The sequence below is a fragment of the Manduca sexta genome, chromosome 26, assembly GCF_014839805.1.
Source record: "Manduca sexta isolate Smith_Timp_Sample1 chromosome 26, JHU_Msex_v1.0, whole genome shotgun sequence".
NCBI classification, from domain to species: Eukaryota; Metazoa; Arthropoda; class Insecta; order Lepidoptera; family Sphingidae; genus Manduca; species Manduca sexta.
This window is the reverse complement of record NC_051140.1, coordinates 7502587-7516748: the sequence shown is the minus strand read 5'-3', so window position 1 is coordinate 7516748 and position 14162 is coordinate 7502587. Positions and strand designations below refer to the sequence as shown.

The 14162-nt window shown below is 33.6% G+C and overlaps 1 protein-coding gene across 2 annotated transcripts in view; it reads right to left on the bottom strand.

Moving 5' to 3' along the window:
* Nucleotides 1-2074: 2074 nt before the first annotated feature.
* Nucleotides 2075-14162, bottom strand: part of LOC115453591 (elongation of very long chain fatty acids protein 7) — a 41582-nt gene continuing 29494 nt past the window's right edge. For both annotated transcript variants that reach the window (XM_037443553.1, XM_037443554.1), the window contains exons 3-6: nt 9894-10084; nt 6978-7058; nt 5544-5843; nt 2075-4912 (exon numbers count right to left, since the gene is read on the bottom strand). In XM_037443553.1, the coding sequence (XP_037299450.1) occupies nt 4631-4912; nt 5544-5843; nt 6978-7058; nt 9894-10084 (854 nt within the window). In that variant the 3' untranslated portion in view covers nt 2075-4630. The remainder of the gene's footprint in view (nt 4913-5543; nt 5844-6977; nt 7059-9893; nt 10085-14162) is intronic.

Genomic DNA, 14162 nt, shown 5'->3' with positions numbered 1-14162 from the left:
TAGGCAGTGATATTCAAGCAATCAGCCGGGAGTCTAGAATTTGTTTGTGCCCATATGACAATAGGCTCGGCTCTCATCACATCATGGGACGGAATACACATTAAAACTGCATGTTACGCCTCTGCCTACCTCGACGAGATAGAAATTGTAAGTGTGTGTGCGTTTTAATTAGGGGAAACAATAATTACCATGATATGGAAAATTAAAGTAATATTATAATTAATAGCTTATTTATTACGTTTAAAAAAAGGTATTGTATTAAAATAATATTTATTATTTAACTCTTAGTTTTATTATTGTAAGTAAAATCCACTTTTTTTATTATATATTTATTCTATAATCCTATACTTTACAGATAAGGCTTATTCTGTGGCATTTCTTTTCCATTAGCTCGGCAATTTAATTATATTATAATCATGATTACAAGTGAATTATTTAGTCCAATGTAATAACGACTCATAAGACGTCGCTGCACTCGAGGGTTGTCATAATTATGCCGGCCGGTTTTACGGAGAGACTGCAAACGTCAGAACGAGTCTCTCCGGTAGTGTTTAACCATGTTCACTGCAGTCGCTATTTAGATGGGTATAAAATAATGCATACAGCCCGGCCTCGCAATTGCAGTAAATCCAACAATCTTTAAAATTATTACTTTAAATTTAAAATAAAAATATTTTAATATGAATTAAAAGAATAACTAAAATTATTTAATTTAATGAGTGCGTCACTTTGAAAGTACGTCCAGCAAATTTTTTTACACTTAAGAAGACCAAGATTGTTTATAATGAACATAGCAGATAAAAGTAAATTTTCCTTCATAAGTTATTAACTACGACCTCGGTGTTTTGATACTGGACAACTTTTTCAAATAAATCTTATACGATGTTCGAGATATCGTAAGTATTAATAATTGACGCTTAAGGTTTATATTTGCCAAAATAATTACCACAAATCAGTCACAAGATTAGTCTAATACAAGCATTCATAGACGAAAGTTTTTTTTTATTGTTTTGAAGAACGAGACGAGCTTGCCGTTCGCCTGTTCGTAAGCGATACGACCGATAAACAGTAAAAACACCATCCGACACCTTGAATTACAACGTATTGTTTTGTATTGAACTGCTCTCGCCATCCTAAGACATGAGATGTTGTCTTATTATATCCAGTAGTTACATTGGCTACAATGTCCTTCAAACCGGAACACAACAGTGACTACACACTGCTGCTTGGCGGCAGAAATAGACATTGCGGTGGTACCAACCCAGGCGGACTCTCACATATGAGAGACTTACCACCATTCATTTTATGGAGAGACACTGAATAAATTTTAAAGCGACGCTCAACTTTTACAACCATCTTTTATTACTATATAAAAGCCGACTTACGAAACATTTATATTCAGCGAAAGTCTAAGAAAAAGTTCATTGGCCTACCCTTGACATTCTTTGACAATGTCAAGCAATCGAATCTGGAAATCTCAGTTGGAAAAAAACACTAGCACGAGGACATATAGTATTAGTACCCGTCTTAATTAATTATTCATATTTTTATCAATAATAATTGAAGATGTTCATATTATTTTTTATTATCTACCGAATTTTCTCATCGACCAATATTTTGCTTTATATTTTTACTTTGTGCGTAAATCAATAGCTGAGTAAATTATGGAATGAATAATAATTGTATTATATTAGTATGGTGCGGTTTGTTCATACGTAGTCAAGTAAAGATAAGCACCTATCACACTGGCAAATTACGAGCGAATTCACACCGAGGCGTATGCGCTGCGCTTTTGCTGGCGGTTTCACCCGCGTGATGGGGTTTTCCGGGATATTTTTTTCCGCATTACTTGATATGTATCGTTATATTATGACCAAATTACCCAAAATCATTATAATTGTAGCCTATGTGTTATTCTGATGTATATATAATATTACTGTAAAATTTCATCCAAATTCGTTCAGTAGTTTTTTCGTGAAAGAGGAACAAACATACATCCATCCTCACAAACTACAGTATACTTACAGTATACTTCATTATCATAATATAGGTACATCAAATGAAACTAATAAGGTTCATTATCATAATTATAATATGGGATATTACAAAACTCGATAATGAAATAATTACAATGCATCTATATATTGATACCAGCTGCTAAAAATACTATTAAAAATCTTTGCAACAATAATCAAACTTTGAAAAATATTAATGTAAATGCCTGTTTACACTGTGCAAGCTATCATTAAGGTCCGATTAATCAGTACTACACAGTTACTGTTTAGTGAAGTTTATTAACAACATTCTAAAATGTCATATAGCGGGCGGTCTTATGTACAGCTTGGTACCGTTAACAAGTCGATAAGAATCTGGCATTCGTTCTATTTCTAACTTGCATAAAATCATGCTACGTCACCACTTGATTGGTCAAAAGACAACATGCAAGTAAATAATGTCAGTAACTGTCTAATGTAAGTTCTAGCTCGCACAATGTAAAAAGGCTTTGACTTTTTCCTTACACATTTGAAGACAAATTTTAAATTATCATATTGTTTAAAATTAATTGCAAAATATATAATTCTAATGAATGCCTTTAACAGTATTTTGCAGAGCTCAATCGTAAATCTATAGAAGTCTTAGGTAGTTATTTATAAAATGTATAAAAACACTTTTCTATTGTATATTTAAGTGGAAGATATAAGATACTTAGTTGAAATAAGTAAATTATCGTATACTCCTTTAAACAAAAAAACTATATCAGATCTAACTTTCTTTTCGTATTTCGAATTAAGAACCATCTATGATTTGTTGAAAGTTACAAAGTAGACTTAAATAAAACCACATTTATACTATGGTCTATTATTTGGTTGTTTTTTTCTTTATTTTCGCCGTCTGTTTAATTACAATAATATTATTGTCTCGTAAGAAAGAGTTGGGCAGAATGGGGCTAAGAACGAATGATTTAGAATATCGAGTTTGGTGCAATTTCAGTTCGGTGCTTTTTATTTGTTCCATAATGAGATCGAACAGGAACAATAGCCAAGATCTTTATATAATCGTTAACGCTAACATAATGCATGAGAATGACAGATCCTAGCGATTAATTTATCGTTACGATATGTCATTCCCATACGTTTTCTTTTCTTTTCTATTTTCGTTGACGATTGTAGAAAGGCTTCTTAGTTATGTCCTCTGTAACCAGCGCCGCCTTATATTTAACGATTCCAAAACTCATACAATTTTGCCAATCGAAATCGAACCCAATTGCAAGCCTACCACATCTCATTATAGCCTGCCCTTAGAAAAACACAATTAATTTGAATAAAATTTAGAGATTTTTAAAAATCATCTTTGACGATAAATATGATTACGAAACAATAAAATCTATAACGTTAATAAATTCGAAACCATAGAAACGTTCCACAAAATAGCGAACTTCACATAAAAGTAAATTGCTAATAAATTTTTGCTAGACATTTGAAGACGTAACATTTGTAAAATTTACTATATAAGTCACTTACGAAAAAAGTACTAATGTAAACAACTTCGTGAGTTTGCAGAAACATTAATACATATATCACATTTATTAACCGATTTCAAAAAAGAAGGAGGTTATCAATTTGTATGTGACTGTAGCTAGTTGGCTTACGAAGTTATTTACATTACAGTCTGTTTCCCAAGTTTCAAGTAAATTTCATTCGACAATTAACATATTAAATACATAATTTAGATAGTACTGTTTTATTACCATTTACCTGGGAGCATATTGTGACTTTTGTATTTGATCGGCTTATACATTTATGTGACGAGAAGCATTTACTCAGAAATTGTGAAACAGCGCCCTCAGAAGTTGTGAAACAGCGCCCTCAGTAGTTACAAGTTACTTACATAACTAACCTATGTAAGTAAAACTTACAAGTGTAACATCTGCTGTATATTAAAATATCTAAATTGGGAAAAGTCTTCGTATACAACATTATTGGAAGACGAAATTGTGGCATCAATTTGCATACATTTAATTGACAATGTAAAGGTAAAGATTTTAAATTTTTATCATATTGCTATTGGATTAAAACTTAATTCTTTCACGATAACTTTCGGATAATATAATAAAAAATATAGTTAACCAGTGAAGTTGACGTTTTTTTATTAAAAATAAAGGCAATACAATAAGGAAATGAATACTAAGTTTACAGTTCAAAGCTTGTTCGTTTGGCGATATGGGTGGTAACAAACAAAAGTTTTTAATTGTATAAAACGTTAGTGGATGACTTGAAAAATTAAAGACTAAGGTTATTATAGTCCACTTATTCGATTTATGAAAAATATGTTCTTAAATGTACGTTTACTCTCAAAATACTTTACAGATAGGTTTTCTGTGGTAACTTCTATGTCGTATTATTATACTACTTTCCAAAATGGCAAACCAATTACCAACTAACTTTAAAATATTGAACAACTTACATTTATCTTTTATATACATTGGATTAGCTAAAACGTCCATTTTAAAAAAAAATGTTTAACCAACTTTTTCTACTTCATTTACCTGTTCAATTATATTATACGTTACTTAATTACACAATGGTATAAGCTTATGACATGTTTATTTACAAATAATTAGTCGAAGTACTTAATCGATTTTTTCTAGTTTTTCTTCGCTCACGATACCATTTGGTGCTCCGTTGCCAATCTTTAGATGTCCATTCTCCTCTTTGATTCCATTCACACGGCCGTTAGCAGTCTTTAATTTATCTTTCTTCTCTGGTTTGCCGTAGGCTTTGTAGTAGAAGTCGTAGAAGAGGTAGTAGAAAAAGATGGAGTTGGGTAGCGTGAACACGACAGACCAGCGAGGATAGCCGCAGTCGTAGAAGAGCAACTGGGCTGAATGTAGAAATGCGATGCAGAACTGGAGCTGTAATCCAAATAAGTACAAAATAAAAACATAATAAACATAGCGTAGGTAAAACGTGCTGCTTGTCTTAACCAGGTCGAAGAATTATCAATATACTATCAAGAGATGTTGTCGAGGCGAGTACAATCAATTGTTTTTTTTTTTATTTCCATAGTAAGCAAAGGAGCACGTGATCCACCTGATGATAAGCAGCATTCGCCGCCCATGGACTGTAGTAATTCTATTTAGTTATATAATAAAGACCGTATTTTTTTACCTTAAAATAAAAGTATCTGCAATAAATAAGATTACTAATAAAGAAACAGAATATCGATAAACACCTACGGAACTAATTTAGGCAAAGTTTCATAACTTGTTTGACGCTGTCTTCATTTAACCAAATTTGTGTTTGCAGAGGAGTGCAATATGGCACGTTTTAGTAAAATTTATGATAATTTTAAACAGAGAGTACAAAGTGGGTCATTGTTTAAATAAATTCAGATTGTATTTTATTGTTCTCAATAATCTATTTAAGGCAATGAATAAAATATAACATGCGATCTGATTTAAAGCAATAATTGGTATCCTACTCTTGCACTACTTTTGATTTGGTCCACGGCCAGTTAATTAGTAATTATTACCAAAAACTCACCATTTGCAATGTAGTTATATGTTTCTTCCAAGACAGGTACTTTTGGAATTGTGGTCCCATCGCCGCCAGCATGTAATACGAATACATGATGATGTGTACAAATGAGTTTATCACGCCTATTAGAGTCCCGTGCCCGCCAGGATAGTACTTGGTGGCTCCCCAAGATATCATGGGCATCACTGTGTGATGGTACATGTGAAGGAACGTGATCTGACGATCTTTCTTTCTGATAACGAAGAACACGGTGTCGAGCAGTTCCGACATCTTCGCCAGGAAGTATATGTAGACGCCTTGGGCTACCTGAAGTGTCATTTTTTAAAATATAATAATGTTATGTTAATTACCATTTTTAATTAACCTTGTAGATGTCTCTTTTACGAGTGATAGCTACGATACGACAGATACCACAGCATAAAAGGACTTTACTTAAGTTGACATATAATAATCTAATTTGGAATAAAATAAACTTTGTTGATTGCTTCTAGGAGGTCGGTCTGCAAATCATCAGTGGAATCATGGCCAAGGCGACAGTGAACATTTTGTAGCTGATCAAAGTTGATGGCGCGTAGATGTATTAACTTGGTATCAAGACACTACACTACTATAGCAATGACAGTTCCTGAAGTTATTGAACCAACAAGGTAACAGTGGGTGAACGGCGTTTTACTTTCTTGATTAGCCAAATATCTGATGTATATTTCCGTTAATTAAGGTAATACGTAGTATAATACCTCATGATTTTATTGAGATAACATACGGAGCGACATAATTACCATTATCACTTCACGCCTGGCGAATAGTAACCATACATTAACATGACAAGATAACGTCATAGCGTATTCTATCATAATTACAATGCAGCGTAATCAAATGGGATTTCCTACATTAATAAAGAACATTCTTTGTATAAGTAATGCTGATTAGTGTTTACGATAAATTATGAGTATTTTGATTACAGGAAAATTCGCTTTAATAGTTGGATTCTTAGTGGAACTAAGTATACTGTATTTTTTAATTTGATTCGATTCCTTTTTCCTAAGTCCTAACTAGACATCGGTATAGTATTTTGTGCTATAAAATTAGTAAAATCTTAATCTCGACGCAATTTAAACATACGTAATTATTTGTTATTGACTTCAAAAATCTAACTTCTTATGTGTATAGTTTGGTACCAAAAATGTTCGACCATCGATTACATAGGGGATACAGGGCCTGTTACTTGCAATATTATGTAAGGTATGAATATGAATATAAGTGAGTATGTGTATTTATTTGTAATATGTATTTTCTATGATTATCGTCTTACATTCACATGTATAAGTTTCAAAATATTAATGTCAATATTTAAGACAATTGATATATACTGTATTTTACTGGAATTGTCAAATGGTACATCAAAACAAAACTCCTTAAACATTGTACTAAAATTCTTACCCTCATAGCCTCCGGCGACCTGGAGAAGTCAACTGGTTGACATTTCCAACTGTAAGTCCTCAACCAACATGCGTCGAGGCCCTGGAATAATGAGCATATAATAAGGAACCAACACTACAATATTTTATTTATCATAGTAAACGGTAACCGAATTCGTAGTTAAAGACTTGGTTAAGCCAAGTGGATCATCTGGTTGTAGTCACCACCGCCCATAAACGTTCACACGCACGAATTATTGATGCGTAATGCACTATGGATCTTATGCTTAGGCTTGTTATATTACAAAGCTCTTTCCGTGAGGGTCTGAAAGTACCGAAAGTAACAGCTGTTTCATGATGTAAGACGAGGAAAAAAAATCTGTGAAGATCCCTGATGAGCAACATTTGCAAGAAACATTTTTATAAATTAAATATAATTTCTAATGTGTAAAATAATATGCAAAATAATACACTTCCGTACTATATTATTTTGCATAACATAATACGCAGTTAGCAATATTTACTAATTTACTGCACATCAGTGGCGAAGCGTCCATACAACCAGATTCCTACCGGCTTCCCTTTTAAATTTATTTACGTTTTCTGTTAAATTGGTCACGATGTGTTAACTAAGGCAATATTTTTTGCATCGGGTTATCTTTTTAAAATTTTCACTCTTCGCCCCTGCTGCATATACTTAGTGTTCAACTACTGGCTTAAATCAACTTTAAATATAGAGGAAGATTTTAAATACAGTGGAAACAGAGGAAAAGGAAACTCCAATGACTAGCCTTTTACTATTTACATTTAAATTGACAATTATATTAATTAATACATGTATAATCCACGCATGTAAATTTCTGAAGGTCATCAGAAGTAATTCAGCTGGTCAGAGTTGTCGTACTAGACCTACTTTGAAATTTCAATTCGATATTTAAATGTTTGAAATTAATTATTGCTAAAAAAATAATGTTCTTGAGAAAGGACTCCGTCAAGAAGTTCTTACGTTATTGATACCTTTAAAATTAACAAATTCTTTGTTATCAGTAACTTAGATTCTGTGTTAAAGGCGGTTGATTACAAGTTTTACGTTCTGCGTATGTTTACTTAGGTACCTAACAATGGTACAAACCTTATGGTTTGGGTCTCGTCTTAATCCCCCAAAAACTTAATTAACGTAAAAAAATATACTACATTGAAGCTCTTTAAAAGTTGATCGACCGAAAAAAGTTATTTTTTGTTTCTACTAACTTCTTCAGTGCCTTCATTCGACTTGTTGTATGTATATATTATGTTTGTATATCGGTGATTTTCTCATAAACAACAAAACGGATTTAAATAAGATTTCGTTATTTAAAAGTGTAATTTTTAAAATAAGTTTTTATTATAATATATTTAAATGTTGGATATATTTTTATTTTATTTTCTTTTATTTTTATTTATTTAAGGACCTCCAACAAAGGATACACGGCTTATAATAAATACAATGTCGTAATATTGGTATAATGAACAATGTGACGTGCCTCTTCAATTACAGGAGACCACAGCATGCAAATTTATATATTAGTACAGCGGCAAAAATAATAATATTTGTTACTAATATTATTTAGGTATATAAGTAGAAACTTAAAGCAGACAAAAGGGATAAAACATAATAAGAAGTGACAAAACATAACAACATCTTATGTTATAATATGTGGTGGTGAATGTGATTAATTATAATTATTAATTGTGAGTAGGTACGTAACAGTTGTAGGACTTGTTTCCTGTACTTAGAAATGTCTGTGATATCAAGGTCATGCGTTTTTGCAAGAGCATCATACTACATACATACATACATAGAGCGAACATTGGCAAGATTGTCATATAAAGTTTGGCGCCTATGTGATGGTTACTCAATCTACCCTGAAATAGCTAAACATCAATTTGAAATTCTTCATATTTTATTCCATATCATTTAATGCTAATATTAGAATATATTATGTAAATATATTATTTTGTATTAATAAGTATCGTAGGATGCTATGCCATCTTATCATATGGACATTTCAAATAAGACAGCGACTTATTACCAATTGGTAACAAATTTTGGAGCATAAATTTGACTATGATGTCCGGTCTCTAACTAACTATATAGTTTAATGTCTTTGAACTTTACATTCGTTTATTAAATTAATATTTGGTATCGGTGCCTTGACCAGCAAAACTAAATAAACATGAATAAATATACGAGAAGGATTTTAAATTTTAATTAGACACCATATATATATATATATACATAACGTCACGCATTTATCCCCGAAGGGGTATGCAGAAGCGCAACTAGGGCACCCACTTTTCGCCAAGTATGTTCCGTCCCATGATGTGATGGGGGCGAGCCTATCGCCATACCGGGCACAAATTCCAGACTCCGGGCTGATACTGAGCAGAAAAAACCCAAATATCACTTTGCCCGACCCGGGATTCGAACCCAGGACCTCAGAGCGCTGTTGTACCGGGCATGCAATACAACTACGCCACCGAAACAGACACCAAATAAGTCAACATAAGTCTTTTTCATACGTGCACGGAAAAATGATCACACTGCACTGATGGTAAGTGGAGTGAGTTCCAAAAGAATGTCGACTGACAAGAGATGATTACCCTTCGGCAGTCGACATAATTATGCCGGCCTGTTGGAACCGGATATACACAGGCTGATCCCGGAAAGTGACACAGTTATGTGTGCCACTATGGCGGGATTTAACACCTTATGTGCGGTGGTCGCAATCCGGGCAAATATAAACTATATTCTACCACGAGCAACTTACGTAAAGTTAAATTATGTTCAGTTCGAAGTGGTCTTTAATTTCTTTCGAATTAAATAATTTTACCCCAAGATATTATTTGAAGCAGATATTCACCAACATTACCATAAAAAATAAAAGTAGACGCTTACCTCATGGAATAGATAGCAGCTAACCAGAACCTGGATGAAATTGTACACGACTAATGTCTTTTGCAGTTGAAACGGCTTCTTGTCCGCCATATACCGGGGTCCCCAGTTCAACGTGAAGTACAAATACAGGCCAAGTGTGGTTAATCCTGGCACAGGACTGGATATGAGGAACCAGTCGTTGGTTCTGGGATCTGGAATTTGATAATAAACAACATTTAAAACAGGCACAATTTTGACAACTGACGAGGATTGATCATCTCATCAGTCAACAATCTATCTACATCTATCTAGACTTACTTCACTAATAGCTTCATCAGCAATAGGTTCTTAGCTATCTAATATCTTACTTCACTTATATCAACAATAACTTTTTAGCCATATTCATAAAATAAACAGTTTCTATTTAGTTGAGTTTTTGGTAAAGATGTTTTAATTAAATTATTGTTTTAAATGTTATTCAAAAAAGCATATAATTTTACTAATACAGACAATATAGATATATAAATAGACACCTATAGGTGTTATAGCTGATGCTCGGCCTATCTTCGGCAAACAGATATTATGATTGGTCGCATAATTATATAGAGTAATAAGGCGCATTATTCTACACAATAACTGGACTTGTTTTGAAAACGAATTAATTTATTAAAACAAAATGCAAGAATTCCTTAATATCCGCATTATAAATAACAGTTCACTGAATTATTAGTTACGTGACTTCTACATTGTGTTTGAATAACATTTTACTGTATTTGTAAATGTTGTATTTATTAAATATTCAAAGTTAATCTATACTATTATATAAAGCTGAAGAGTTTGTTTGTTTGTTTGTTTGTTTGTTTGAACGCGCTAATCTCAGGAACTACCGGTCCAAACTGAAAAATTATTTTTGCGTTAGATAGCCCTTTGTTCGTGGAGTGCTATAGGCTATATATCATCACGCTATACCCAATAGGAGCGGAGCAGTAATGGCTAATCTCAGGAACTACCAGTCCAAACTGAAAAATTCTTTTTGCGTTGGATAGCCCTTTGTTCGTGGAGTGCTATAGGCTATATATCATCACGCTATAACCAATAGGAGCGGAGCAGTAATGGCTAATCTCAGGAACTACCGGGCCAAACTGAAAAATTCTTTTTGCGTTGGATAGCCCTTTGTTCGTGGAGTGCTATAGGCTATATATCATCACGCTATACCCAATAGAAGCGGAGCAGTAATGGCTAATCTCAGGAACTACCGATTCGAACTGAAAAATTCTTTTTGTGTTGAATAGCCCTTCGTTTGTGGAGTGCTCTAAGTTATATATCATCACGCTATGACCAATAGGAGCGGAGCAGTAATGGCTAATCTCAGGAACTACCAGTTTGAACTGAAAAAATTGTTTTGTGTTGGATAGCCCTTTATTTGTGGAGTGATAGAGGCTATATATCATCACGCTATGACCAATAGGAGCGGAGCAGTAATAAAACATGTTGCAAAAACAGGAACAATTTATTAGTTATGAGAGCTTCCGTTGCGTGCGCTGCGTAAACGGTTAGAGTTATGCAACAATGATGTATGACGGAATTGTTCCTCTTAAAAAGTTCTAAAAAATATATTATAAAACAAAGTCCCCCGCTGCATCTGTCTGCCTGAACGTGTTAAACTCAAAAACTACCCAACGTATTAAGAGGAAATTTGGTATGGAGACAGTTTGGGACCCTGGGAAGAACATAGGCTCCCGGGAAACTACTACTTTTATAACAGTAAACTTTAGCCTAAAAAACTTTATAACGCGAGCGGAGCCGCCGGCAAAAGCTAGTGTTAAATATACATAATAATTTATTCTGTATTTTAGCGTTAATGCTATTTTTTTTATTAATTAAAAATGTCAATATACATCATTCTAATTTTAAAAAATCACCCGTCGTGTCTGTCTAACTTACGAAACTAACCGAACGAATATTCACAATGTTTTCACCAACTGACGAATTTAAAACTAGTTTATGTATAAAATTGATCTATGTTTTGTATGTAAATAAGCATATATACTACGCGTGTAAATCCGGATAAGCCACTAGTAATATAGTTCATAAACACAAAGGCCATCTTCAAAATAAAAGTCCGTTTCAAAGTCATATCAACAATCAATGATACAACGCAAATTAGTCGCAATTCTAATTAATGTGACGAACGTATTATTAATGTGACGGCCGTGTCAGTTGTTCAAGGCTTAGTGTTTTGCATTTACGTACCTAATATGTATATAATTTTGTTGCTAATGTTTGTAAGTTTTTTTTTATTGATTTGATTGACGAGACGAGCTTGCCGTTCGCCTGATGGTAAGCGATACGACCACCCATGAATAGTAGAAACACCATCCAACACCTTGAATCACGAAGTATTGTTTGGCATTCCACTGCGTGTGCCATCCTGAGACATGAGATGTTAAGTCTTATGTCCAGTAGTTACTGGCTACAATGTTCTTCAAACCGGAATACAACAGTGACTTCTGCCTGGTGGCAGAAATAGACATTGCGGTGGTACCTAGGCGGATTCTCACATATGACAAACCTACCACTAGTAAATAGCAAGTACCACGTGGTTCTTATTATTCACTTGAAATTCCTCCGGCCACATCGATAGCTAATTGGACAATGGACATTATCTCTATAAAACTAATATAATCGAATTATTACCTATAATGGATATTTTCAGATATCATAAGGTATAGGAAATCATTTTTTTTTTATTCAAGTTCAGAATTAAGACTCATAGTCCGTCCAGATTTTTAAATTATTTTAATCTCAGGAAAATTATTAAAATAAACCTTATAGCCTCTACAAGAACAAATACAAATTTCGTAAATTAGATGAGGCTATGAATTAAAACTATTTTCGGATTTCATCGCAGTATTTTATAAAGTTTTGTATTATTGTAAAATGTAAATAGATATGGTAACTTTGACTTTTCGAACGGCCGACACCTCTGACCCCTCCGTGACCAAGAAGGCTGCAAAGTCTTCAAAATGTCGAGAGAAAATTATAATATACAAAACCGCGATAAAATCTGTAAAAAAATATATTTTAATGTGTAACATTCGTGTAAACATAATAAATCCTTATAAATTAATTAAGTTGTGAATAATACAACAAACTAATTGGCTTTTGATGCTATTCTACATAAAAAGATTTGTCACGGTATATCTAAATTAAGGTATGCGTGCCCTTGCTCCATTGCATAATAAATTACGAAACATGTAAGATATGGATTTAGATCATATCCTGACATAGTATATCAAATCGAGGACATATAATAGTACTATTTATTTTGGTTTTGGATCTTGATGCGCTTAATTTTTTTTTTAAGTAATATTACAATGTCTGTGTAGATTGGTGTAGATGGATGGCCATTACAATTGATTTAGTCTAGGCATGCCAATAACGAATAAATCCCTCCTAGCCAAATTCCTCAACGAAAATCAAATCCGATGAAGATATTTAAGTATACAAGTGCGTGCGCAACACACAGGTGCACTCTCCGTTCCTTCGGTCTTTTCGCCATACGTGTTCCATTCTATAACATGTTAGGGGCCGAGCATATTGCCATTTCAGACACCAATTTTAGACTCCGAGCTGATACTGATCAGAAAACCCAATATCACTTAGCTCAAACCGGGATTCGAACCTCGGACCTCAGAGCGGTGTCGTTCCACGCATACATACAATTAGACCCTGGGGCCTTATTCTCTATCCCGCACGTTATTTTAACAGTGCGTAACAAGCACGTAACACAACGCATCATGTTTAGGACTATAGAAATTTGGCTTACAGAATACCATTCCACGCACATTTCTCGAAGATAACATGACACGGCCGCGTTACGCGTTTACACTATCATACAGAATAAGGGCCCTGAAGTAGTTATTCGTGGATATTTCAGGCAGTGTAATTACTAAGTATAATATAATATCAGAAGCCTTATTCTCTATGACAGTATAAACTCGTAACCCGGCGGTGTTACGTTATCTTCGTGAAATTTGCTTGATCAAACTTGTATTATATATGCCAATTTCTATTGCCTTAACCGCGACGCGGTGCGTTACGTTATTATTACGTACTGTCAAAATAAATTATATATATAGAGTAGTGTAGGTATAGAGAATAAAGCCCCAGGATGGCGAGTGCATCTAAGTGTTAGCTTCAGTCATTCAATGTTCTTGATGGTTTTCCTACTGTTTATGGACAATGTCTCACTTACCATCAGACGAGCTGCATACTACTCGTCCCGTT